The 24,194-nt window shown below is 47.8% G+C and overlaps 1 protein-coding gene across 2 annotated transcripts in view; it reads left to right on the top strand.

The window, feature by feature from the left end:
• The window catches only part of INPPL1 (inositol polyphosphate phosphatase like 1), a 1,017,870-nt gene that overhangs the window by 685,527 nt on the left and 308,149 nt on the right, over positions 1-24,194 (top strand). For both annotated transcript variants that reach the window (XM_069640289.1, XM_069640290.1), the window contains 2 exons: positions 1,639-1,741; positions 7,645-7,841. In XM_069640289.1, coding sequence (XP_069496390.1) covers positions 1,639-1,741; positions 7,645-7,841 — 300 coding nt within the window. The remainder of the gene's footprint in view (positions 1-1,638; positions 1,742-7,644; positions 7,842-24,194) is intronic.

The raw sequence follows: 24,194 nt of genomic DNA, 5'->3' as shown, positions 1-24,194 counted from the left end.
GACCTATACCAATAGGTGGGTTACCTAATACCAAGAGGACAAGACTAGTGATGTCTCCCACAGGGTTACTGCATACAATCTTAGTTAACACCACCTCCTTAAAGATTCCCTTTACCGTCCACCACCTCAGCTGTTGTTTCTGCCTCCTCCTTATGTAGACTCCTGTTTCTCACTGCCTCATTCCCTTTAGTTGACCCCTCCTCATCGTCCTCCTAATAGCTCTTCTCACGCTCCTTCACTGCCACTACTCTGATTCTCCACTACCTCACTGTTTTTGTTCTAAAGCATTTTCTACTTTGGTAAAGCCAGTCCTCAACTATGGTATTTTCAGTGGTCCTTTGAGAAGGGCTGGTCTTCTGTCATATCTCTGCATTTCTGGTTCATTGGGAGTTGCCAAATGAGCAGGCAGCGGGACCCTAGGACTGTGAGGAACTCGTAAATTTGATGCCACATTTCCCCCTGATACCTGTCGACTATAGCTCTCCTCTTACATCAAGCCAGGTGGCCATTCGATGGTGGAACCTTCAGTATTCCACTTCCCTGGCCCTTAGGATGCTTATATACCCAGAGGTTTGGTGAACTGGCAAGTCTGAATGGTTTTGTTAGGAGTCCTGATGTAAGATTGTACCTGGAGGCTGGTGGTGAACTGTAGAACCTGGGGATTCCCCCTTGCTCCTCCTCCGGTGCCTGCAACACTTAGTGGGTGGCAGTACCTTGCATCCAGGGTCACACCCGTTCTCTTATCCAGCCACCAACATCAGACTTAATTGATCCCCTTCCCTCCCATTTGTAGATTGCAGTGTCTGCTTTTTAATACCCTTGGATGCTGCGATGGTGACCAGACGACATACCCACATACGTGGTTATTTAACAGATATGACTAATGCCATTCTGTATCTTTGAAATCTCTGGCTTAATTCCTCATGACATCTGTACAAATGCTGTGACACTTCCAGGTCTGGGTGTTACATAAATGTAATAAAGAAATAAAATAAATGTTATCTTCATAGTTGCATTCATATACACTTAAAATAGAAAGTGCGAACACCACATTTTAAATGAATTCAATAGGGTAGTCATTTCCTCTCCTAACCAAAATGCAGTATTACCAAACGGGTAACTGCTTTATGTAAGGTGTTATATAGGCAGTGTTTTTATGTTTAAAAATCCTGCTGTAAATCTCAAGTAAAGAGATGTGCATGTATTTGCTTTTTTGCACTTTACTTGTAACCCCTTCCCCAACCATTCACCTCTCATCCCCCTCCTTTCTCTCGCCCAGCCCCTCTCTCCCCATGTGCTCCTGTGTTCAGTGCTTGGTTGCCTTTCAGCTATGTTTGAATTTAATAAATTCCATGCATACCTACTTGCATGCCTACATATATATGGACTTTAATGTATGTTAAGGTGTGTGCACTTTTGAGCAGAAAATACCATGGCCTTCCTGTATGGCTTGGCGATATTATATTTCTTTTTATAGAATATGAAAATGCCACAGTAAAGTGCATCAGCAAACTGAATATTAGAAAGAAAAAAAAACATTAAATGTTCTAACTTGGATAAGCATGAAGAAACCTGTTTGTTTTTGTTCAACTGCATTACATGGCTCACTGTTCACTCATCGCTTGTTTTCCCCAACAGAAGCGGGAGGCCTTTTGCCAGCTCCTTCAGCTAATGAAAAACAAACATTCCAACCAGGATGAGCCTGATATGATCTCTGTGTTCATTGGAACATGGAACATGGGTGAGTGACTGCACTGTGTGTTGAGGACTTGTCCAATATCGAGGGCACTCCAGGGTCTAAGTATAGGACCCCAGTCTATGGTACACCCTTCTTAAATCCTTGAGTCTAGCCAAAGCACCTGATTTCTACAAGCCACCTGAATGCCAAAACCGTTCAAACAAACTTTGGAATAGAGAGTACAATGTATATCCTGACATGGTTCCATCTACACTAGGCCTTAAACATGCAGTCTACATGCTCTGCCACGCGAATTATCCACCATTTCCAACCCTCCAACATCACTTTTGCCAGAACTCTTAACAAAGATGGCCAAGATCACTACCTGATCCGTTTCGCGCCATTTTCACTGTCTGTTAATTTACTCAATTATGTTTACTGCTCTACTGTTTTGGAAATGAAATGAATTAACATTATGACAGCAGTGTTAATTTAACCTCCTATGTTTCAGAAACCTAGTAAATGTTGCATCTCACGAATAAAAGCTGTGACACTGGCTAAAACCACTCAGTATAACAGACTGACAAAATATAACATTCAGTACTGAGTCTAACAGCGAGGCATTGCTTCTATGAGTGAGTGAGTGAGGTATGGGTGTCACTACATGCGATGATGGCCACTGTTTGCCTCACAGCGCAGCAAATGGCAGAAGCAAATTTTCTGTTACTGAAAGGTGTCTGTGAATCAGGCCTGAATCTGCACCCGGGAGACAACACGGGAAGCAACCACCAATAGTTGCATGTGTTGGCTGAGTCAGAACCCCTTGAGAAGCTCTACCCCCATGATAACTTGTTAGCCTCTTCTTGTGCATGGCTGGCATGAAGAGATGAAAGAACAGGTCACTGGGCACACTAGCAACTGACAGATCCCGAGGCCTGTGTCTGGTAATCACTGAATATTTCAAAGCTGTAAACCCAAAGTAAGATTGCTACGTGGAGGAGAAAGCTTCCTTCGTGAGCATCCATGGAGCTGCTTCTCCAATGAACTGGCCAGGTGCACAGCCACCCAACTTCAGCACTTCTCCTTTTTGCACACCAACATCTTCAGTAGGTCCACAGCTGTAAATTCGCTTGAAGGACCGCTTCAGTAGCACTGGAAATGGACAACTGCTGTTGACCTTTGCTGGAACCTGAACATTGGCTTTGTCTTTTAGAAAGTGCCAGTGATGCACGTCTGCAAACTTCCCCCTAGTGAGCTCACCTTCAGAAAGGAGCCAGAGTGGTTCCTGTCTTTAACATTTGGCCTATCTACATGCCTGGGTCATAAACATGGTACTCAGGACGGGTCAGCATAGTAAGTACCAGTAGAGTGAGTGCAGGTCCTACAGTACCCCAGTGTTGCTCTATGATAAACTGGTTACCCGAAGACTCCAATTGATCTTGAACCTTGCATTTTGCCGTTCTCAGCAGGATAAAGACCTAAGAAAGCTCCTCTCTAAAACCTAGTATGACGATTCACTAGATGTCGTCACTTCTCCCTGAGGGGAACCCCTTTCCCATGAGGCCAGGGAGGTGATGCGGCTACCTGATAGTCCCTCTGGGGGTGGTATAAAGTGGGAGGCTCTCATGGGGAGGGACTCCCCTGTGGGGATAAGGACGACCTTCTAGGGTGAAGCCCTTATTAAAACATCGCCCCACCCCTCATGCGCTAGCCTTTCCTTTCTCAGCTAACCTCTTTGCAGACAGTAGACCTATGTACTTGTTCTAAGGCAGAGTACTTCGGGGTTCTTGAAAGTACTGCGATGATGAACAGGAACCTAGGTAATCCAAGTACTGGGACGCGTTGGCCCCGCAGAGCAATGAAGATGAAACGTGTGAAAGAGACAGACTTATACAATGGGCCCAGACACTGCTGTCAACATTGTATAAAAATTGACAATGGTACAAACAGTGTCTCGGCAGCCACGGAAGACTGCAGGTGTGCTGTGCACCGATCACGGGAGATATAAACCTGTGTCGCTGATCCAGAGGGATACAGCTCCAAGGATGCTGGCAGTCTGCGACATCTGATGATCGGGAGGTCTGCAGGGTCAGACTGGTGTACAGCACTGTCGAGAGTAGGATGTAGAGCAGAAGGCAGCTGGGAACACAGTTGCACAGCCGCAGGGAAAGCAAGATGCTGGAGAAACCGAATGCCTGCCATCCCAGGAAGCCCCAGTGATCTGCCGAAACCTCCAACAAGGTAAAGTGTGGCATGGAAGACCCAGAGGGGACACAGATGAGCGTACCAAGAGGGTGCATGCAGTTGTCCCTAAGCACCTTTGCAACCATAATGCTTGGGTGCAATGGCGGGCAGAAAGCCTACAAACCTCCACATCGCAGTGGTGGAAAGAAGCCCGTTGACCACCAGGGAAGGGACGATGACCCCAAGCACCATATTGAGAGGGAGAGCCCTCAAGACAGTGGTGAAAATAAGTCCACTGACAGCCAAAGGAGGATCAGGGATCCTAAAGAGAATAAGAGTCCTCTTCCTCATGCCAGTTGTTGGGGAGAATTCTCAGAAATGTGCTAATTTCCTCTACCTTAGAGACCCCCAGCAACTTTGCTGGATTTTGAGGACTTCATTTTTTTTTTATCCTGGAGAGAGTCGGACGCTTTTCCCCACTCTCTCATGTATTTTAATGTGATTTTGAACAGTGTGTTTCTTTTGGTTGTGGAGTCTGACAAACGCCATAGGCATCATCTTTTACATTGTGTCACACAACACCTTCAGTGCAGTGACACAGGGAAGTCTTTCAGATTTCCTAAAGGTTTAAATACCTTCTCTGGGATAAACTACTGTTTTCCAGAGCAGTAAAGTGAAATTGACTTTACTTACATTTGTAACTCCCTAGACAACAGCACACACTTTCTTACAATAGGCTGCTGGAGGCGTTACTTCGTATCCCCTTTGTTTAGCTTCTCATGTAACATTTTTATGCTACCCTTTCCTCACTGAATGGCTGGTGGCAGTGGTTTACTTTTTATTACCATTATGGGATTTTACTGTGGGCTGCCTTCGTAGCCATGGTAAAGCACTGATGGGTGCCATTTTTGTCAAAATGGCCTGGTCTTCTTTTTTCACCATTTCTTTGTGGAAAGGTCCTTCTTGAGATTAACTCTGCGCGCCAAACCAGGTTTGGTCCCTTTGTTCATTTTGCATTTGGCGGGATTCACGAGTGAAGCCTGCCTCTGCCTCTGGCTCCAGGCTGTCTGGCGGGTGCAGTAAGCGAGGGATGTGCCTGAAACTCCCTGTGCTTAGTCTCCTAGGAGACAGGAATGCACTCTTAGGTGATTGGCCGGCTGGCTGTCTGGAAAGGACAGCCACCCTGCTGGGTGACTGGCAGCTAGGCTGGAATGAATGGGAGCAAGCTGCATGTAAGGCGAGGCTTTTTGGCTTGGAATGCGAAGTCGCCCACTGGACGAAGGAACCGAAGAAGAACTTGAAGAGGACGCCTGCTGCAACTCCTGGACCGTTGGTTTGCCCGGTGAAGCCCTGCTGCTGTGGTGAAACTCCAAATTCAAATCGACGGAGAAGCCCCTGCAAGAACGACTTTTCCCTTTGAGTTGGTGGGACCAATCAACTCCAAAATAAGCCACCTGGACATCCTCTCGAAGCTGGTTGGGTTTCCACTGCAGTCGCTGCTGGAACCAGATGGCCAGGGAGAGGAACACCAGTTAGTGTGCATTGCTTTTAAGCTGGCAAAGAGCTCCAGGAAGATCCTCCGGACTCCCAGGAAGCAGGACGGACTGAGCCTGAGCCCCCTCAACAGAGTGCGGGACCCCCGATGCAAGGAAAGTCCATCTCAACAGCCAGGAACTTGTTGCTGTTTGCGTTAGACGCGAGGACCTGAAACACCATAGTCCCTCTTGTTTAAAGATTGCTGGTTGCGAGCGATGACCGTCCCATTGCAGTGCAGGAGTCCCCAGACGTCCACCCTCTTGTCCCCACGACTGAGGCCCAGGAATAGCGAGATCTGCAGAGCTGCACAGGAACATAAGTCATCTGCTGCACTTTTTCTTCAACCTAAAGGTACTGTACAGTCTAAGAGAACTTACCTCTTGTTGTGTAGCCACTTGTCCTCTTTGAAGACTCGCTTGGTTGCATGTGTAGAGCTGCTGTCTGCTTCTTTACTTCACAAGCCTTATCAGCCTGTGGTCCTACTTTGATTTCTTCTATCCTTCAAATACTTACCTGCAAGAAGTGCTTCAGTTCACCTTGACTTTTGCTAACATTTGCTGGCCTGGCTCCCTGAATGACTCTTCTCTCTTCTGCTTGTATTTTTCCTTCCTTAAAGGAAAGTGTTAACTGGCTTTGCATTGGGTGGGTTATTGAAAGTACTTACCTGCTTAAGAATCATTGTGTGAATACTTGTTTTATTTTGATCCCTCTTTTCTTGGACACTCTCGTAAGAAAGTCTGAAGGCAAACAATGATAAATTAATGTCCACAGCACCCTAGCAATTGATGTCACCTGAGGGTGTATGTAGTGTCTGTGAGCCATCCCAAATGGGTATCTGGTGATTTAGAAAACTAAGAGTGTGTATTATTTTTTAAGTGTATTTTGTGTGTTGCTTAAAATTGCTCCCTTCTGAAGAATGCTGATTCTAACTGACTGATAAATTAATAATTGTTTAATCAAGAAACCTTGTGTGTAAGAGTTTATTTGACTACTTGTCACTGTGAATGTCCGTGTAACTCCCCTCCAGCTCACATTGAACCCTCTTGCGATAAACCTGGCTACTCGACCACACTACCAACCTGTGTAGTACAGACTTGCACCAAAGGTTGGGTTCCTATTGCCAGGAGGTCAGGGTTGTTGTAGTGCACCCAAAGGGTACTGCATACAATCTTGCCCAACACTAGTACTTGGTAGGGAAGTGAACCAAGTGGGCCCGATAAAAGAAGCCAGGGTCATGGACCCTTCTAACGCTTAGAATTGGATGTTGTAGGTGTGAAGCCTAATGAAAAGAGGACCAGAGGAAGGGAGTCTGTCCCCCTGGTTGTAAGGAACTGATAAGATACCAGGAGAAGGGAGTCATTCTCCTGGTAACCTGGTCTGGCAGTAAGGTCCAAAAAAGGCCTGGGGAAAGGGAGTAATTCCCCTGGGCTATCTGTGCTGGACGTCAGGAGAAGGGAGATATTCTCCTGGCCCACAAAGAAAGTATTGCTTGGAACTTTACCATCCGGGGAAGGAGAGCCATTCCCCCATGCGAACCTGTGAGACACAAGACTGTTATAAGATTTTGGAACTGTTTCAGCAAACCAGCAACCATAACCCAGGAGAAGGGAGTCATTCTCCTGGGACCAGAACACCAATACTGCCTTATTCTTTAGTTTCTACTGCAAGGGATAGCAGTAAGGTTTTCTTGACACAGGACGGTGGACACTTTTGAATTGACAGCCATCCCGACAGTCACCTTAGATCTTTAGTTGAGGCAAGGAAACCCATCTTAGAAATAGGGATAGATGGGTTTTCTCTTTCTTTTGTATTAAAAAGGTCTTTAGCCCCAAGAATGCCCCCTTTGTGGCACCCTCCTTCTGCACCCTTACAATGGGCTTTTAAAAAACGGAATTAACTACCTCATCTGTACCCCGCATCAATACTGTATGTACATTTTCTTAGATATAACGTATAATTTCATATACCTTTGTGTTGATTTAATATATTAAAAATGCTGCATTACCCTGTATTTGCCAGGCTTCCTTCCTTAGAGAAAACCTTGATTGCTTGACCACAGCTACCAGTAGGTGAGACAAGGGAAGCTCGCGCATTTGCCTGCGTCTCTAGGTTTAGAAATGTAACCCCAGACCATGAATATAGAGTTGGGAGATTCAGCTTAACAACTAGCATCTGGCTTTAGATACACTGTTGATATTACTTAAAAAATGCAAAATGCTCTAATCCTGATATTTTCTGTTTAATAGGAAGTGTGCCTCCGCAGAAAAATATCACCTCCTGGTTTGGGTCAAAGGGACTGGGCAAGACGCTGGATGAGATGTCTGTCACCATACCCCATGACATCTATGTGTTTGGGACTCAGGAAAACTCGGTGGCAGACAAGGACTGGATCGACTTCTTGCGGGGAGTGCTGAAGGACTGCACTGAAATAGAATACCGTTCGGTAGGATTCATACCCAATTAACATGCGGGTAGGGGGTGGGTGCACGTTCTTGTCTACCAACTGTTGAGTGCGATTTGGGTGCAATAAAGCAAAGGAGAGAAATTATGCATTTTTATGGTAAGCTGGCGGTTGTGCTAAGCCATATTTGTAAGGACACCGCCATTGCAACTGGCAAGTCAAGGGTTAACATATGGAACTATGGTTTTGTGTAATGCGAAGCTGCACAACTATTTGTGCTTCTTCTCCATGGCTGCGACCCCTTCAAACAGGGCTGGGGGGAGTACATCCCTGTGCTGACGTTTTTTGATGGCAGCTATTAAAATGTTGACAGATTCTGAGGCCACATTACTCTGAACAGGGAAAAACACTAATCTCTAGTAAAACCTCAAGGTAGTGTGGGTGAGCAGTAAGGCTAATAAATAAGAGTGTGGGGTGGCAAGTGTTCATTTAAGCACTCACAACACTCTTAATAATTCAAGTTACCAAGAATATATGCAAATATAATTAAATGTATAAGGTCTTAAACTCTTACCAATTTAAATCACAGGTAAGTTAACATGTCACAAGGCCAGTACACTGACCTAGGAAAGATGGCATGGAAACCTCCCCCCCCCCCTTAGCTTAGGATGGGAGGCTTACCAGGGAGAACCTTGAGCCAGTCCTTCCCCTGAGTATGACGATGGCAATTGAGTTGGCCCCATTTCCTATTGTCCCCATAACCCCTTGTGCCAGTACAAGCTTCTCACGCCATACTTGTACAAGCTTGTCTCACGCCATGCCTGGAAAACAGAACCGCTTGCCAGTCTCTTTATCTCTGGTAGGAACAACCTACCTGTTACGCAAGATTGTATGCAGTACCCTGTGGGAGACTGCACCAGCCTTTACCTCTTGGCAATAGTTAACCCAACGTTTGGTATAAGCATGTACTACACAAGTTGGTAGAGTGACTGAGCAGCCAGGCTTATCTCAAGAGGGGTCAATGTGAGCAGTAAGGTTACACAGAGCTTCACAGTGACAAGTATCCAAATAAACACTTACACTCAAGGTTTCTTGATTAAACAATTATTAATTTATTCATTAGTCAGTTGAATAAGCCTTCTTTAGAAGGGAGCAATATATAAGTAACACAGAAATACACTTCAAAATTACACTCTCATTTTCTTTAAATCAGTAAATACCCATTTGGGATGGCACACAGATTCTTCCTACCCCCTGAGGTGACTTAAATAACTAGGACACTGTGCACATTAATATATCACTGGTAAATGTAGAACAATACTGAGGTTGTGTTAAATAAGGAGAAGATAAGGGAATAAAACAATGGTTAACAAATATTCTTAAGCAGGTAAGTACCTTTTTGAACCCTCCAACGCAAAGTAAATGAACCCTTTCCTGGGGGAAAGGTAAAGAACAAAGTCATGAGTAAGAAGAGTCTTTCAGGGAGCCAGGACAGCCAATGTTAGTTGAGCAAATGTCTAGGTGAGCAGAAGCACTTCTTTCAGGTAAGTAAAAAGTCTTGCACAATGTTTTAGAAGTTTTTGTATAAAAAGAAATCACTGTATGGCCACAAGCTGGGAGGCTTGTGAGGGGCAAATCTGTAAGCAACTCTGCAAATGCAACTAAGGCAAGTCTCAACTGAGAGCTAGCAAGGCTACACGACAAGAGGTAAATCCTCTTAGTTTTACAGTACCTTTTGGTTAGAAGAAACACTGCTTCCAGCTGGCTTCTGTTCCTGTGTAGGTCTGCAGATCCTGTGTTCCTGGGCCTCAGTCATGGGTACAAGAGGGAGGACGTCTGGGCACTCCTGTATTACGAATGGAATGTCGGCGGCAGCGTCGGGCAAACTTCAGATCAGCGGCACTTCGCGGTTTCAGCTCCTCGCGGCTCTTGCAAACAGCACCACCGCGGTTCTGGGATACCACTATGGACTTTCCTCGCATCTGGGGTCCAGCACTCTGTTGAGGTGGCTCAGGCTTGGTCAGTTCTGCTTCATGGAGTGCGGAGGATCTTCCTGGAGCTCGGGTCCAACTTAAAAGCGAAGCACTCGATCTGATGTTCCTCTCCCTGGCAATCGGTTCCTGCAGCAGCAAGGTAAGAACAGCCAGCTCCGAGAGGATGTCCAGACGAGTTCAATTTGGAGTTGATTGATCCCACCAACCGAAGATGAGAAGTCGTCCGTTTCCAGGCTTCTCTAGTCGAGGCGTATTTGGAGCTTCGGCACTGCAGCAGGGCTTCACCGGGCAAACCAGCAGTCCAGGAGTTGCAGCAGGCATCTCTTCAAAGTTCTTCTTTGGATTCCTTCGTCCAGTGGTCAACTCTGCTTTCCAAGCAAAAAGCCTCACCTTTTATGCAGGTTTCTCCTATTCATTTGCAGCCTAGCTGTCAATCACACCTCCGAGGACAGCCCTCCAGCCAATCACCTTTGGGTGCATGCCTGTAACTAAAAAGACTAAGCACAAGGAGTTTCAGGCACCTCTGTTGCTTCCTGCCCGTGCCAGACATGCTGGAGCCGGAGGCGGCTTCACCAGTGAATCCCCCTAAGACAAAACGGACAAAGAGACCAAACCTGGTTTGTCGCGCAGAGTAAATCTCAAGAAGGATCTTTCCAACAAGAAATGGTGAAAAAAGAAGACTGCTGCCATTTTGACAGAATGGGCACCCATGGGTGTCTTGCTGCAAATGCAGCCCGCGGTAAAAACACACAATGGTAGGAAAAAGTAAACCACTGCCACCAGCCATTAATTGTAGAAAGGGTAACATAAAAATGTTACATTAGAAACTAGACAAAGGGGATACTAAGTAACCCCTCCAGGACCCTGTTGTAAGATATTGTCTGCTGGATCTAGAAAGTTACAAAATGCAAGTAAAGTCAATTTCACTTCACTGCTCTTGCAAACAGTAGTTTCACCAAGAGAAGGTATTTAAACCTTTGGTAAATCTAAGAGTTCCTTGTGACACTGCACTGAAGGTGCTGTGTGTCCGTGTGAAGATAATGCCTATGGAGTTTGTCAATCTCCAAATTCAAAAGAAACAGAGTCTAAATCGCAGAAAAATACATGAGCGAGTGAGAAAAAGTCTCACTCTCTCCATGTTAGAAATTAAAAGTCCCAAAGTCCAGCAAAAAGAGCTGGGGGTCTCTAAGGTAGAAGGGAATTAGCACATTTCTGAGAATTCTCCCTAACACTACCAGATTAAGGAAGAAGCGAGATCCAACAGAGAGCGCAGTCACAGAGCGCCACTCGCAATCACTGTGAGGTAACTAGAAACTAAAACCCAGTCTAATGCAAATACTCCTCCGGCGGCTCGAATGGCCTGTCATCCCGCAGATGAGTAAGCAGGAGTAAGAGGCCAAGAGATAAGAGCTGCACATACTGTTGCGACAAGGAATGAAGAGACGACCAAGTGGTGCCATAGTGGTTGCTATAGACTTTTATTAAATGATAAACCAAACCTATATATCCCTAACTCTAAGGGGATTTCCCTACCTAGCTAAATAAACTCTGGTGCTTGTCAGGAGGTCTGTCTGAGTCAAAACAGAACTGTCCTAGTCACAAGGTTCCTACTCTGTCCCTGTCACTACAACAAAACACTACTAAGCCCAGCTACTGTTCCTAATCATTAAGAATTACTCCCTTCTCCTGAATATAAAGCATCGAAATGCCTCTCAGGTCATTCAAAACAAAGGTTACACAAATGTTCTGGGTTCTCCATGACCCTACAGTAAATTAACAGTCACACAAAGTACCTGTAGCGCTAGGAAAATGACTCTCTTCTCCTTGCTGGTTCCCAAATGTCTTTTTACAGTTCTTAATAAGCTCCCTTACTGAGGTTTTCACTATCTCTGGATTTTGTAAAAATCATGATATCCCCCCACTGGGACGATGAAGCTGTTGCTGCACTCCCTCTCGACTTTCCAGCACCATACTTTGGTGGAACTGGCCTGGGAACGGTATCACAAAATTGCTTATATTTTTCTCTCTTTATAGTTTACAGTCTTATAACTTCCTGACCCCCTCTCGGACATGTATGTGGTACCTTTTACCTTCTCCCAGGGAACTCTTCACCAGTTTTGCCAGGGGTCACGGGTTCACACTTCTTAATTTAATTTCTTCCTTTAGTAGTTCTCTGCTTCTCGCCTCTTTCCACCTCGGGCTATTGTGGACCTCCTGAGCGTAACTGTTGGGCCCCTTTAACCTGCCATAACTGGTTACACCTCCTCCACGGTCTTTCACTCACTCCTGATAGTCACCTACGCGGCTCTGCTGTAGGCTACAGTATGCGGTCTTGTCACTGTTGTCGGACGAACAGTCCACCCACTGCAGGTCGTGCCACCACCTCGGTCTCTGCAAGTCCATCATGCCAGTTTCCAACCGACTCGCAAGACACTTCTTGGATGCTCTCTATTTCTCTTTGCAGCCTTGGAGACTGGCCTCACTGCTGTCTCCCGAACCACTGAACCAGCTCTCCAGGCTTCAATGCAACCTCCTCGGTTGCCTGGTTCTCCCTCTGGTCATATCACAGCTTCCAGCTTGCCAGAACTGCACAAGCCATTGCCGGACGGGTCAGAGGATGACGAAGAGCACAGTTTGTCTTTGCTCTTCACTTTAAATAGTGGGGACAGCCCCAGCTTGACGTCCTTCCAATTGATTATTGTTGTTTAGTGAGTGCTAACAGTATTGCAGTGTGAGTTTCTTTGACTGTGCACTGGGTGTGGTTGGTAAGGTAGTGTAAGGAATGAATGTGAAGTGTTTGGGGCTTATTGAAAGAAGGTTGTCTGAGCAGATGGTGTGTGGAGTTGTAGTGTAGAGGTGGAAGTAGTATGGAGGAGCACAGTAGTAGTATGAGGGATTAGGGAGCAGTGTGGAGGAGGGAAGTGTAGTACTGAAGAAAACAAGTAGGAAGGGAGACATAGTGTGGTGAAGGAGGGATAAGTAGAGGACGGAGTTGTAACATCAAAGTGTGGAGGGTAGGAGGAACAAGAGGCATTAGAGGGACCGTGCAGAAGAGGGAACAAAGTAGAGAGGTGTGTGAAGTTGCAGGCAGAGAGTAGTGCAAGATAATGAGAGGGAGAGGAGAGTGTGGTCGTGGTAGATAAAAGATAGTCGAGCAGGGCATTTGCAAGGCACACTCCCACACCCGTTGTGAACACTAAAAGTTGGGGACAGTTCTAGAAAGTCCCTGAAGGATTTTAGATAGACAGCATACCGCCTCTAGGTCCTCATATCCATAAAAGATAGATCTTAGACTATTGGGGAGCGGTCAATATTCACAATCTACTAATCTGGTGTTGAGGACGCCTATGTTACGAAGGAAGTGTGTTATTAGATTTGAGAGAAAGTACGGCCATAGGTCCCATTAACAAAAAACAATCATCCTTTAACTTATTCTGAGCCTGGGAGTATTTCTTGTGCCATCAGTGACACATACACTATTACTATATGTACAAATTCCTTGGCGTCCTCTTGCAAAATAGCATGAATACTTTACTTTTTTTACATGGTTAGATCAGTTTGATACAAAACTGTAACATAGCGCAGAAAACAAGTTATGTTTATTATGTTTATATAGCGCTTTAAGTAATGAACCAGTTAGAGAACAAGTGAGTAATTCAAAAAGTAGGAAAACATAATACACAACTTTGAGAAATAAACACCTATACCTAAAAAGTAATTTCCTTGCTAAAGATGGGGGCCTAGTGCCCTCAAAGTCACACGTCCTAAAGGTAATCCTTTTCAGGGAGCTAGGAGTCTTTTAAGAAGAATAAAGTGTTGGCAATGCAACAGGGTTAAATGTATCAAATGGCGAATAACAAAGCTGGCAACGTTCTTGGGGAGGTCCTATAACAATCCCACCATTTTAGGAGAAGTTCAGGGGAATCCTTTGCCAGCAGTGCACCAATCATGTAGGCAAGGCGAAGGTGTACGGTTAGGACTTTGCACATATTGAACCCTACGGTGAGTCGGAGGAACCTGATAGCAGATCGAACTGTGTTTAGCCCAAGGTTGCAAGTAGCAACATTTTGAACGCAAGAGAAAGAACTTATATGTGTGTTTGAACTTTAAAGAAAACCCAGTTGAGGTCCAGGCGCAGCGGGGACTGGGGCCACGTGGGCACTCATTCGAAAGGCCTTGACCGGGACCTGTTTTTTTTTTTTTAATCCAGAAGGCCCTAGGAAGGGGTGGTGGGAGGCATCAGAGAGGTCCTAAAAGGGTCACGTTAAATCCTTTGTACAAACGAAAATCTCTGACCCATTGCCAGAGGAAAGCTAGGGTAAGGGAACCCTGCTTTCCGATAAGATTGTGAACTGTGGAACAAGACAAGTGTGAACCCAACGGAGGGATGTTGAAAGAAAGCTGGGAGAAGGAAACCCCTGCTTTCTAATGAAAATGACCAAGACATGAACTGTGTTAAAGAAAGGCTGTAGTGAACCCGACAAAGGGAGGCCTAACTGGAGTGAATCGAGAAAAAGCAGAGTAAACTGTGAACAGTGTCTGAAAGTCGCTATATGAACCAGATTGAGGGATGCCAAGTGGAGAGCAAAGGAATGTGAATCTTGCACCGTGATAAAGCAAGTCGAATTGAGTGTTTGTCAAGAGTAAACCCGGACGGCTCTAGAATATTGTAAGCTGCTTTTGAAAGGCCATAGTTAGAATCCAAGTGATTTGGCCGCGGTAGAAACTACCGCGGCCGAAACTTTCGCATGAGAAAGGTGCGAACTACCAAAAGTTTGCACCTTTCTCATGCGAACACACATGCATACTAACACCCACACCCATAACACCCCACACCCTCAGCACACCCCCACCCACACCCCCAACATAAACAAACCCCACTTACCTTCATCTTCATTCTGGGTTCCTGCAGCGCCAGTTCCCTTTCACTTCCGTGATCTGGAACCAGCGCTGCAGGGTCCTTTTTTTATTATTTTTTTTTTTTTAAGGGAAGGCTGCAGGGGTGTCCCTCAAAGCCCCCGCTCACTATACCACAAAGTATAGTGAGCGGGGCCGATAGGGGCAAACCCCCGCAGCCCCTGTTTCTTTTTTTTTTTGTCTTGTTTGGGGGAAACGGAAGGCTGCAGGGGTGTCCCCCGCAACCCCCGCTCACTATACCATGAAGTGTAGTGAACAGGGCAATGCGGCTGACACCCCTGCAACCCGCATATTTTTTTTCCAATGCTACCACCAAAGGTTCAAACTTTTGGTGTTCGAATGTTTGGTGGTAGCATTTTTAGAACGTTTGGTCATTGCGACCATTTTCTTTCAGTCAAATCGGCCTAAATCCATAGTGAACCCGATGGAGGGAAGCCCGAGTTGCAAGGAGGATCTGAGCCCGGCGGAGGGAGATCCTTGGGGCGAAGAGCACTTGCTCAAGGTGCAGGATCAGAGAACTTTTGGTTTGCTTGTTTATTACTTTGAATCAGCACCACTTCAAAGGCAAGAGACTTTTTGCAGGAAAGCGACCAAGCTTCTGAAGGTTATTGATATCATTGAACTGGAACTGTGAATCTCGTGCTGACGAGGCCAAGGAGTGTGCTGTGCTTGAGAGTCCCGCCTTGTCCCGTGCTTCAAACGTGGGCAAGGGACACCCAGCTTACCATCCTGACTTACAATTTTTGAACACTTATGTCTTTTCGGGTGAATAGTATCCCACTCTTTTTGTAATTTAGTTCTAACCATTGGCAATAGGTTTCTCTTAGTATAGGCCTTCTTTATTTGACAAGACGCCACAAGGACTGCCTTATTATTATTTGATGGTCGTAGCTTGCTCCCATCTTAGATTTAGGTTTAGATTAGGTGTTTATCGCGCCCATTAAGAAGTTCAATAAACACCTTTGAACTGTGAACATGTGTCTGTCTTTACTGTACTGTAGCCACCATGAGTTCATTACACAATGCGCTCGTCAATGGTCTCTGGGCCCCTTGCATTGGGCTTCTGTAGCTCTGTTGAGGCAAAGCAAGTCGGGGTTTGCACCAAATGGAAGCTTGTCTTGAGGCTAGTTGGTCCCAACAGCCCAAGGCAGGAAGTCGTCCTGTACGGGTCTTCCCAGTCGATATGAAAAACGGGGTCAGCACAACTGCACAGCTTCACCAGGCACTTCTCAGTCCAGGAGGGTTCTGCTGACATCTCGTTTTCTTCTTCGGATGTTCCTCTCCAGTGGTCTACTCTGCCTCTTGTCCCAAAAACCTCGCTTTTTATGCGATTTACCATTCATTCACAGCCTATGCTGTCAATCACATAGCACTTGGAACTGGTTTCACTCGGGCACACCTAGAGACAAGGACAGGGGAGTTTCAGGACCCTCCCTCACTTCCTGCCTTTCCAGACACGCTGTAACCCTGGGTGGGCTTCAGAGCTGAAGCCTGCCAAAAGCAAAACACACAAAGGACTCAAACCGGTCAACTAACAGAGAAAACAAAGAAGGAACTAGCAAATGGAAAATGGTGAAAAAAGAAGTCTGTGGCCATTTTGGGAAAATGGTCACCCATGGGTGATGTACTGCAGCTGAGGGTTCAGCCTGCAGTAACAATGCACACTGGTAGTAAAAATTAAACCACTGCCATCAGCCATTTAAATGTATGTTGGTGTAACAAGAAAATGTCACGTGAGAAGTGGGATAGGGAATTACTAAGTAAGCCTCCCCCCCCCCCCAGTACTCCACATAGGGTGTGCTTGTCCCACAAAGCGAAAGGTAAGTAAGACGGGGGATTACCTTACTATTCTCTGGAACGGTGGTTCACCCGAGAAAATGTATTTAAACATTGAGAGAAGTCCAAGGGACTTAAGGTGCTGTGTGTCATTATACAAAAAGCAGATACCTATGGAGTGTTTGTCATGTTCCATAAAACACTAAAACACACAAGTCTGGAAAAATACATGAGAGTGAGAAAAAGGTCTCACTCACTCAGGAGTAGAAAATCGCAAGCCCTAAATCCAGCAAAAGAACTGGGGGTCTCAAAGTTTGAAGGGAATTAGCACAGAAATGAACATTCTCCCACACGCTCGTCCCCACCAGATTAAGGGACAGGAGGATTTCATCCATTCCTGGATGAATCTCCTATTTCAGTTGGTCATACTTTCTGGAGAGACCATATGCATTTTGATTATTGCATCCTGGCCTATGCTCTATAGTGAATCCAAACCCTTGGAGGCTGATGGACCATCTTAACAATTTAGGATGTTCCCCCTTCATTGGCTGTCACCATCTCAAGTGTTGGTGGTCTGTGTTAGGGAATTAGAACCATACAAGTATGGCCTCAACTTCCTCAAAGGCCACACAATGGCAGAGCACTCGCGCTTTATGGTTTCCCACCTTGTCTCTCGGTCCTTCAGCTTTCTGCTGATGATGCGAATAGGGTGTTCTCCAGCATGGATTCACATCTGAACTGTCTTTCTCCTAACAACCAATCACTGGTCTCTGGGTCATATGACTGCCCTCTACCTAAGCCCCTCCTCTCGCAGCCATCTTCAGATTCTTTACAGCACGTTGAGTGGTGGGAGTCCTCGTGACTAGCTCTCAGGCTTTCTACTGCATTTTGCACTTTTTCTTAGAGTTTACTCATTTTTTCCAGTCAATCGAGCCTGTAGCTCCATCGATCCATCATCCGACCCGTTTTTCGGAACTTTCTCCGCCTCTCGAGGTCGATTTATTGTTGAGTTCCCTTCTTGGACGATTCCCGAAGATTCTTTGAGGCCTACTAAGTGTGGACATGCCTGAAGATAAAGGAGGCTCGATGCCTCTGTTCAGGATCTGCCCTGGATGTGGACTACGGAACCTTTTCCAGGACGATGGGTACTCCCTGTGCCTTTACTGCCTACATTCCGACCAAACGCACGTGGGGGAGGCCTGTGCGTTCTGCAAGGATATGGTGCCTGCCACCATGAAGGACCATCTCAAGTGGCTCTCCGAGTGGCTCCAGATGAAGATCCCCAGCTGCGGGCGAGTCCCGGCAGCAAGCCTCACCGAGCAAGAGGAAATCTGAGCTGTCTTCTAAGACCTTTGAGTGTGCTCCGGTGATGGGGGCCCAACATAAGGCAAAGCACTGCAAGCCCGCGGGCACCGGGAGCGCCGTTGGAATGGGCTCCTCGGCGGCCAGGTCGGGAACGGGATCTCCGGCACCTTCGACCATGAAACAACGCTCCGGGTCTGCGAAGAAGAGGAAGTCGGACCATCCGGGTAAACTTCTGGAGAAGTCCCAGTCGGCTCCGACGGAGAAAGCCACGGTGAAGACCTCAAGCGCGCCCAAGGTCGGGAAGGCCCAGGATCACCAGGCGAAATCTTCCCTTGAAGGAGTGGTGGCATCCCTAGTGGAAGCCGCGGAGGCGGGTTCGCAGGAGGCGGCCCCTAAAACGAGAGTTTCCCTGCCTGCTCGGAGGGAATCGTCTTTTCTACCCTTTGAGAAGACACCAGTGAAGACGATGCCAATTATCTCCCCTAGACCGTCCCCACTGGTCGAGCAGAAGGGGGGCCCCGGGTTGTCCTGCAGGTCTCGGACATCTCCTCTGAGGAGGAGCTTTTTCTGGTCTGAAGGCCGTACTGGAGAAGAGGTTCGTCGAGGTCAGGTCCTACAGGAAGGACCCCGGCGAGGCAGATGTGGAGAGCAGCAAGGAAACCAACGAGGAGCAGCAGGGCGGTGAGGTGCCAGAGGACATCACATCACTGCCATCGCTCCCATTGCAACCACTGCAGCAATCGCCGCCACCACCAGCGGACATGCCGGCGGACATCCTACAGGCACTGCACAACTTGTGCTCAGAGATTCGGACAAGGATGCGCCTGTCGCCGGTGGGAGATCTCGCAGCACCTGGACCGTCGGGGGGAACCCCCTATCAAGAGAAGGAGAGTTCCCCTCCACCTCCTTTCCATCCTTTGCCGCCATCCCCTCCTCCGAGGGACGATACGGAACCGGATACAGCGATGACTGGCACGGGTACAGACAATGACGGAGTGGACCTCCCGTCTCCAGTGCCCAGGGCCTCACCGCCCAACGAGATTGGCTCTTTGCATGCCATGATCTCTAGGGCCTCGGAAATGTTCCAACTGGCTCCCGGGGAAAAGAAGGAAGACTTCCTGTACCAGTGCCGGGAGGCCAAGAGGAAGACCGTGCTTTCGATCCCTCTATTGGACATTTGGGATGAGGGACTGGCCCTTATGAAGAACCCGTCCTCGGCCCTGGCGAAGAGGGACCAGTACGAGAAGAAGTACAGAGTGTCGGACTCTGCCCCCAAGTGTCACAGATCCCTGCTGTCCCCGGACTCGGTTGTCTCGGGGGCAGCGAGGAAGAAGTCTTCCGGATCTTCTGCGTTGATGTCCTCTTCGCCCACCCCCTGACCCCCCCGGACGGCGAGGGAAAGAAGCTGGATGCCATGGGGCGACGGGTCATCTCGTCGGCTGCAACGATGATCAAGGCGGCCAATTCCCTGGCCATCGTGGCCTGTTATGACCGGGAGCTATGGTTCAAGATCGCCCCCCTCTTGGACTTCCTTCCCGATGACAAGAGAGGAAACTCTGGAGTTCTTGCAGGAAGGTGAGGTGGCATCGGACCATGCCATCACGGTGGCCACGGACATCACCGACACGGGATTCCATCAGATGGGCAACAGCGTTTGCCTTCGTCAGCTGGGTTAGCTGAGGGCCACTAGCTTCCGCCAGGATGTACGATCGAGGGTGTTGGACATGCCCTTCGACGGGGACAAATTATTCGGCAAGATTGTGGATGAGTCTCTTCAGGCCATCCAGGCAGATACCAAGATGGCTCGTGCTTTGGGCATGCTCCAGCAGCGACAGCCATCCTTTCGGACCTCCGGAGGAAAGTCCCAGGGGTCCTCCAAAGGTTTCAGTGGTGGCTCATCATCCTATTGTCAACCGTCCCGCTCTTCAGCTCAGGAAGCCTACAGGGGCTGCAGCAAGTCCGGAGGAGGTTGCCGTCGTCGCCAAGGTCCCCAAGGTGGTGCCCCCATGGCGAAACAGGATTGAACCGCCAGTGACATCGGGCCCCCACCCGCGCACCCCGGTGGGAGGCCGGCTGGCAAACTTCGTCAGCGTGTGGAAGTCCATCTCCACCGACCGTTTGGTGCTGGACGCCCTGGCCCACGGGCACACCGTGGAATTTCAACTAAAGTGTCCGTGCATTCCACCGGTGGCCAGAAAGGAAAACCACGTCCCTCAACTTCTTCTGTAGGTACGGGCCATGCTGAAGAAGGGCATGATAGAACTCGTCCCAAAAAGGCTCCTGGGCTCTGGAGTGTACTCCCGGTACTTCCTCGTCAGAAAGAAAACTGGCGGTTGGAGACCCATACTGGACCTCCGCCGCTTCAACAAGTACATCAGGTCCTAGAAGTTTTGGACGGTCACCCTTCAGCACGTGCTGGGACAACTGGAAGAAGGAGATTTCCTATCGTCGCCAGACCTGGAGGATACCTGTTTTCACATCCCCATTCACATGGTACACCGCAAGTTTCTGTGTTTTGTGGTCCAAGGGCATCATTACCAATTCAAGGCCATTGCCAATTCTGTTTGAAGTCGGCCATTAGGGTTTTCACCAAGTGTCTGGCGCCTGAGGCGGCGCGGTTGAACCTGCAGGGGATTCACGTCTACCCCTACCTGGACGATTGGCTCATCCGAGCGAAGTGCACACGATGGGGACCGTCCGGCTACTCACGGAACTGGGATTCTCGTTAAAATTGTAAAGTCCTGCTTAGTGCCATTGCAGGACGTGCTGTTTCTGGGGTCCCGGCTCAACACGATGTCGTGCCTGGCGTCCCCGTCGGAGGAGAGAATAGCGGCCATCCTGGGCAAGGTACAACAGCTGTTGACACTGAAAAACGCAAGGGTGAGGTCCATCAAGTCCCTCCTCGGCATGATGTCGTCGTGCATATAGACCGCTGCAGGATCCAGGAATTTGGAAGCTTCGAGGACAAGGTCACCCTCGTTGAGAGTTTCTGTTGAGCGATTCAGTGGTGGGGTGTCCGCATGCATCAGTCGGGGGTAGGGGGGCGAATTACCAGACCCCCCTCATCAGGAGACGGTCACAACGGGCGCATCCCTGGAAGGATAGGGAGCACCCACCGGTCGTCTCCACGCAAGAGGCCTGTGTAACGCTCTCCTGGCTCCCACAGAGGCGCTGACCTGGTCTGGATTGCTGTGACCTCTTCAAGCGTGATGCGCAGGATTCGAAACACCGACTGAACTGGACCCCCAAATCTGGCTTGTCTGGCCCGTAGAAAAATCTTTCTGTAGGTGGAGAAAGGGGATTAACTGACTGCAGAGTATTGTGATTGCTTCCCACCTCCCCTTGGCTCTTCTCTGACCACCTCTGAAATCCCCAATCAAGGCTCACCTTAATGTTTGAATGGATGAGCTCTCCATCCTGCTTCTGGTGCAGGGGCGCGTATTTGACCAGTTACTTCACTTGTTTCGGAAGGCGAAATGCCGTAAGTATGCAGTTTAAAAAGTTCCAGAGTAGAGTCTTCTCTTTGATTGCTTTTCTTAACCTGCGATCTGTCCTTATTTTCAGGTGCAGAGTGGAAGTGATGCTTCGAGGGATATTGCCGGAGATAAACTCAGGTGAGTTTGTGATAAAATGATCCCTTTAAATGTCTTTGAATCCCTCTAGTAATGTCTTTCTTTTTTCCGCTTAGGGGCCGGGGTGCGGTACCAGGCCAAGAAGTGGCGCCGACCCGAAATGAGGAGTGGTTCCGTCAAATATGGCCAGGTAAGTCTTGTGACGGAAAATCAGGCTTTCCTCATTTGTTCCCCCTGCTCACCTTTTGTCTCTTCTTCTCCCCTGCAGGTGCAGAGATGTGGCGGAATGCCCAGAAGGTCGCGGTGGATAGTGAAGAGCCCACGAGGCAGGTGAGTGATGCGCAGCGCTGCAACAAGTAGCGCGATGCTTTTAAAGAATGTCTATCTTCAGGATCGCTGGCGTGATGGGTCCGGACACAGGTAGGAAGTTAGATTAAGTTCTTGGTTTTCACCTTTTCTCTTCCCTTCCTTCCTTTCAGGTATCCCAAGATCGAGGCGGGCGTGGCTGGAGGCAAGATGCAGGAGCAGGCACGGTGAGCGTTCAGCTGCTAGATGCAGAGCAACGCGAAGCACGTGTGGCAGTCTGGGCGTGGTTTAAATAGCCTTGGAAGAAGTTCTAGGTAAGTATTCTTCCACGGTCCCCACCCAAGTAAAATAGTTCCTTTGATAAAATAGTCCCTCCTAAGCCTCATTTGGCTTGAGGCTTCATGCAGCATGGTCTGCGTCAGGTAAGTGCACCAAACACCCACTTTTATGAGCCTGGCGCCTATGGCGCCCGGACTGATGTCCAACATGAGCGTGGCGCCAAAGGCGCCAGGACAAAGTCCAAAGGGCCCCTATTAGGGGCCGCTGGGCTTTTACCCGAGGGCATGATGCCTGCTTCACGGGGGTGCTGGGCCTGTCCTGGTGCTCCGGGGGTAGGCATCATGACAGCACTCCCCCCCCCCCCCCCCCCAAGGCCCCTCCCAAGGTCGTTCCCTCTGGAGGTTTCGGTTTGTTTGGGAAATCCCGATGGAACTTTTTTACCAGCCGAGGTGCATGTACGTGGTCGCTGGGTTCCCAAGACCTTTCCTGAGGCCCGTACCCTTTCCAATCAATTAGATAGAAAAGTTTTGATTTTGAAATTTTAGAATCCAAAATGTTCTTCACCTCGAATTCAGGCTCCCCATCTATCTGAATTGGTTCTGGTGGCTTTATTAATCTGGTTCCTGGTTGCACTGGTTTCAAAAGTGACACATGAAAAACGGGATGAATCCACATGTTAGCTAGCAGATCGAGCTTGACTGTCACTGAATTAATGATAGCTTTGATCGAATAAGGGCCCAAATACCTTGGATTAAAAGTTCGAGGTCCCTTGAGCAATAAATGTTTGGTAGCCAACCATACTTGGTCTCCTATTTGGTATGAAGGCGCCTCCTTCCGATGCAGATCTGCATTTTTCTTGTATTTCTCTTTCGCTTGTTGCAAATAGGCAGTTGCATTCTTGAATGCTTGAGTTATAGTGGAATGCAAATGGTCTACTGCGGGCATTTCAAGGCTCAGAGGAGAGTCCAGGTCTGAAGTATGAGGGTGATGTCCATATAGGGTGTAAAAGGGGCTTTGTCCAGTTCCAGAGTGCACCGAGTTATTGTATGCATATTCGGCCACCCATAACAAATCCTTCCAATTACCCTCCGATTGGTGCAACATACACCGTAGGTATTGTTCAAGGGTCTGGTTCGTTCTCTCCGTCTGACCATCGGTCTGTGGGTGATGGCTGGTTGAGAGTCTTACGTCGATTTGTGCCAGTTGACAACACCTTTTCCAAAAATGTGAAATAAACTGGCTTCCCCGGTCGGAGACTAATATGGACGGGAATCCATGCAAGCGGATGATATTTTCGAGGAATTCCTTAGCAAGGACAGAAGCTGAAGGTAATCCTTTCAACGGAATAAAATGAGCCATTTTAGAAAATAGATCCACCACAACCAGAATAGTATTGTATCCATTACAAGGGGGCAGGTCAGTGATAAAATCTAGTGACAAGGTGTGCCAAGGCGCTGGTGGAATGTCTAAAGGCTGAAGAAGACCGGTGGGTTTTGTCTTTTAGCCTTTGTTTTGGGCGCAAACTCCACAGGACATCACAAAAGATTTAATATCCTTTCGCCAGGAAGGCCACCAGAATTGTCGTTTAATTTTTTCCTCAGTTTTGGCAATGCCAGGATGTCCTTCCATCAGGGTATCATGATGACGGGAAATAACCAGTTCTTGTAATTCCTTTTCTGGCAGAAATAAGCGTCCTTGGAAGTAAGGTGTAAGGTAGGCCACCGTTGACCGAAAAGTAAGACCCCCTTTGGATCCAATCCTGCAAGGCGGTAGAGTCCAGGAGTTGTTTTACTCATGCTTGAATGTCTTCAAAGGTTTGTAAGGAGGTTAATCCCAAAATTCTTTGTTCGGGAATGATCGACACAGGTTCTGAATTGGTGTCTATTTCTCCCATTCCTATTCTAGATAGTGCGTCTGCTTTGCCATTCTTACAGCCGGGACGGTAAGTGATTACGAAATCAAACTCAGCAAAGAACAAAGCCCATCGGAGCTGACGTGATGATTGAGCCTTGGCAGTCTTTAAATATTGTAAATTTCGGTGATCAGTGATCACGGTGATGGTGTGCCTGGCGCCAAGAAGATAATGCCACCAAGCCTTAAAGACGGACTTAATGGCTAATAATTCCTTTTCAGTAATTGCATAATTTACCTCAGGCGGTGAGAACTTTCTGGACCAAAATGCTACAGGATGCAGTTGGTTGGTTTCAGGTTCTCTCTGAGACAGGACAGCTCCCATGGCTAAACTG

This window comes from Ambystoma mexicanum, chromosome 7q (genome assembly GCF_040938575.1).
Source record: "Ambystoma mexicanum isolate Mex_15411 chromosome 7q, UKY_AmexF1_1, whole genome shotgun sequence".
NCBI lineage: Eukaryota > Metazoa > Chordata > Amphibia > Caudata > Ambystomatidae > Ambystoma > Ambystoma mexicanum.
This window is presented reverse-complemented; position numbering and strand designations above follow the sequence as displayed.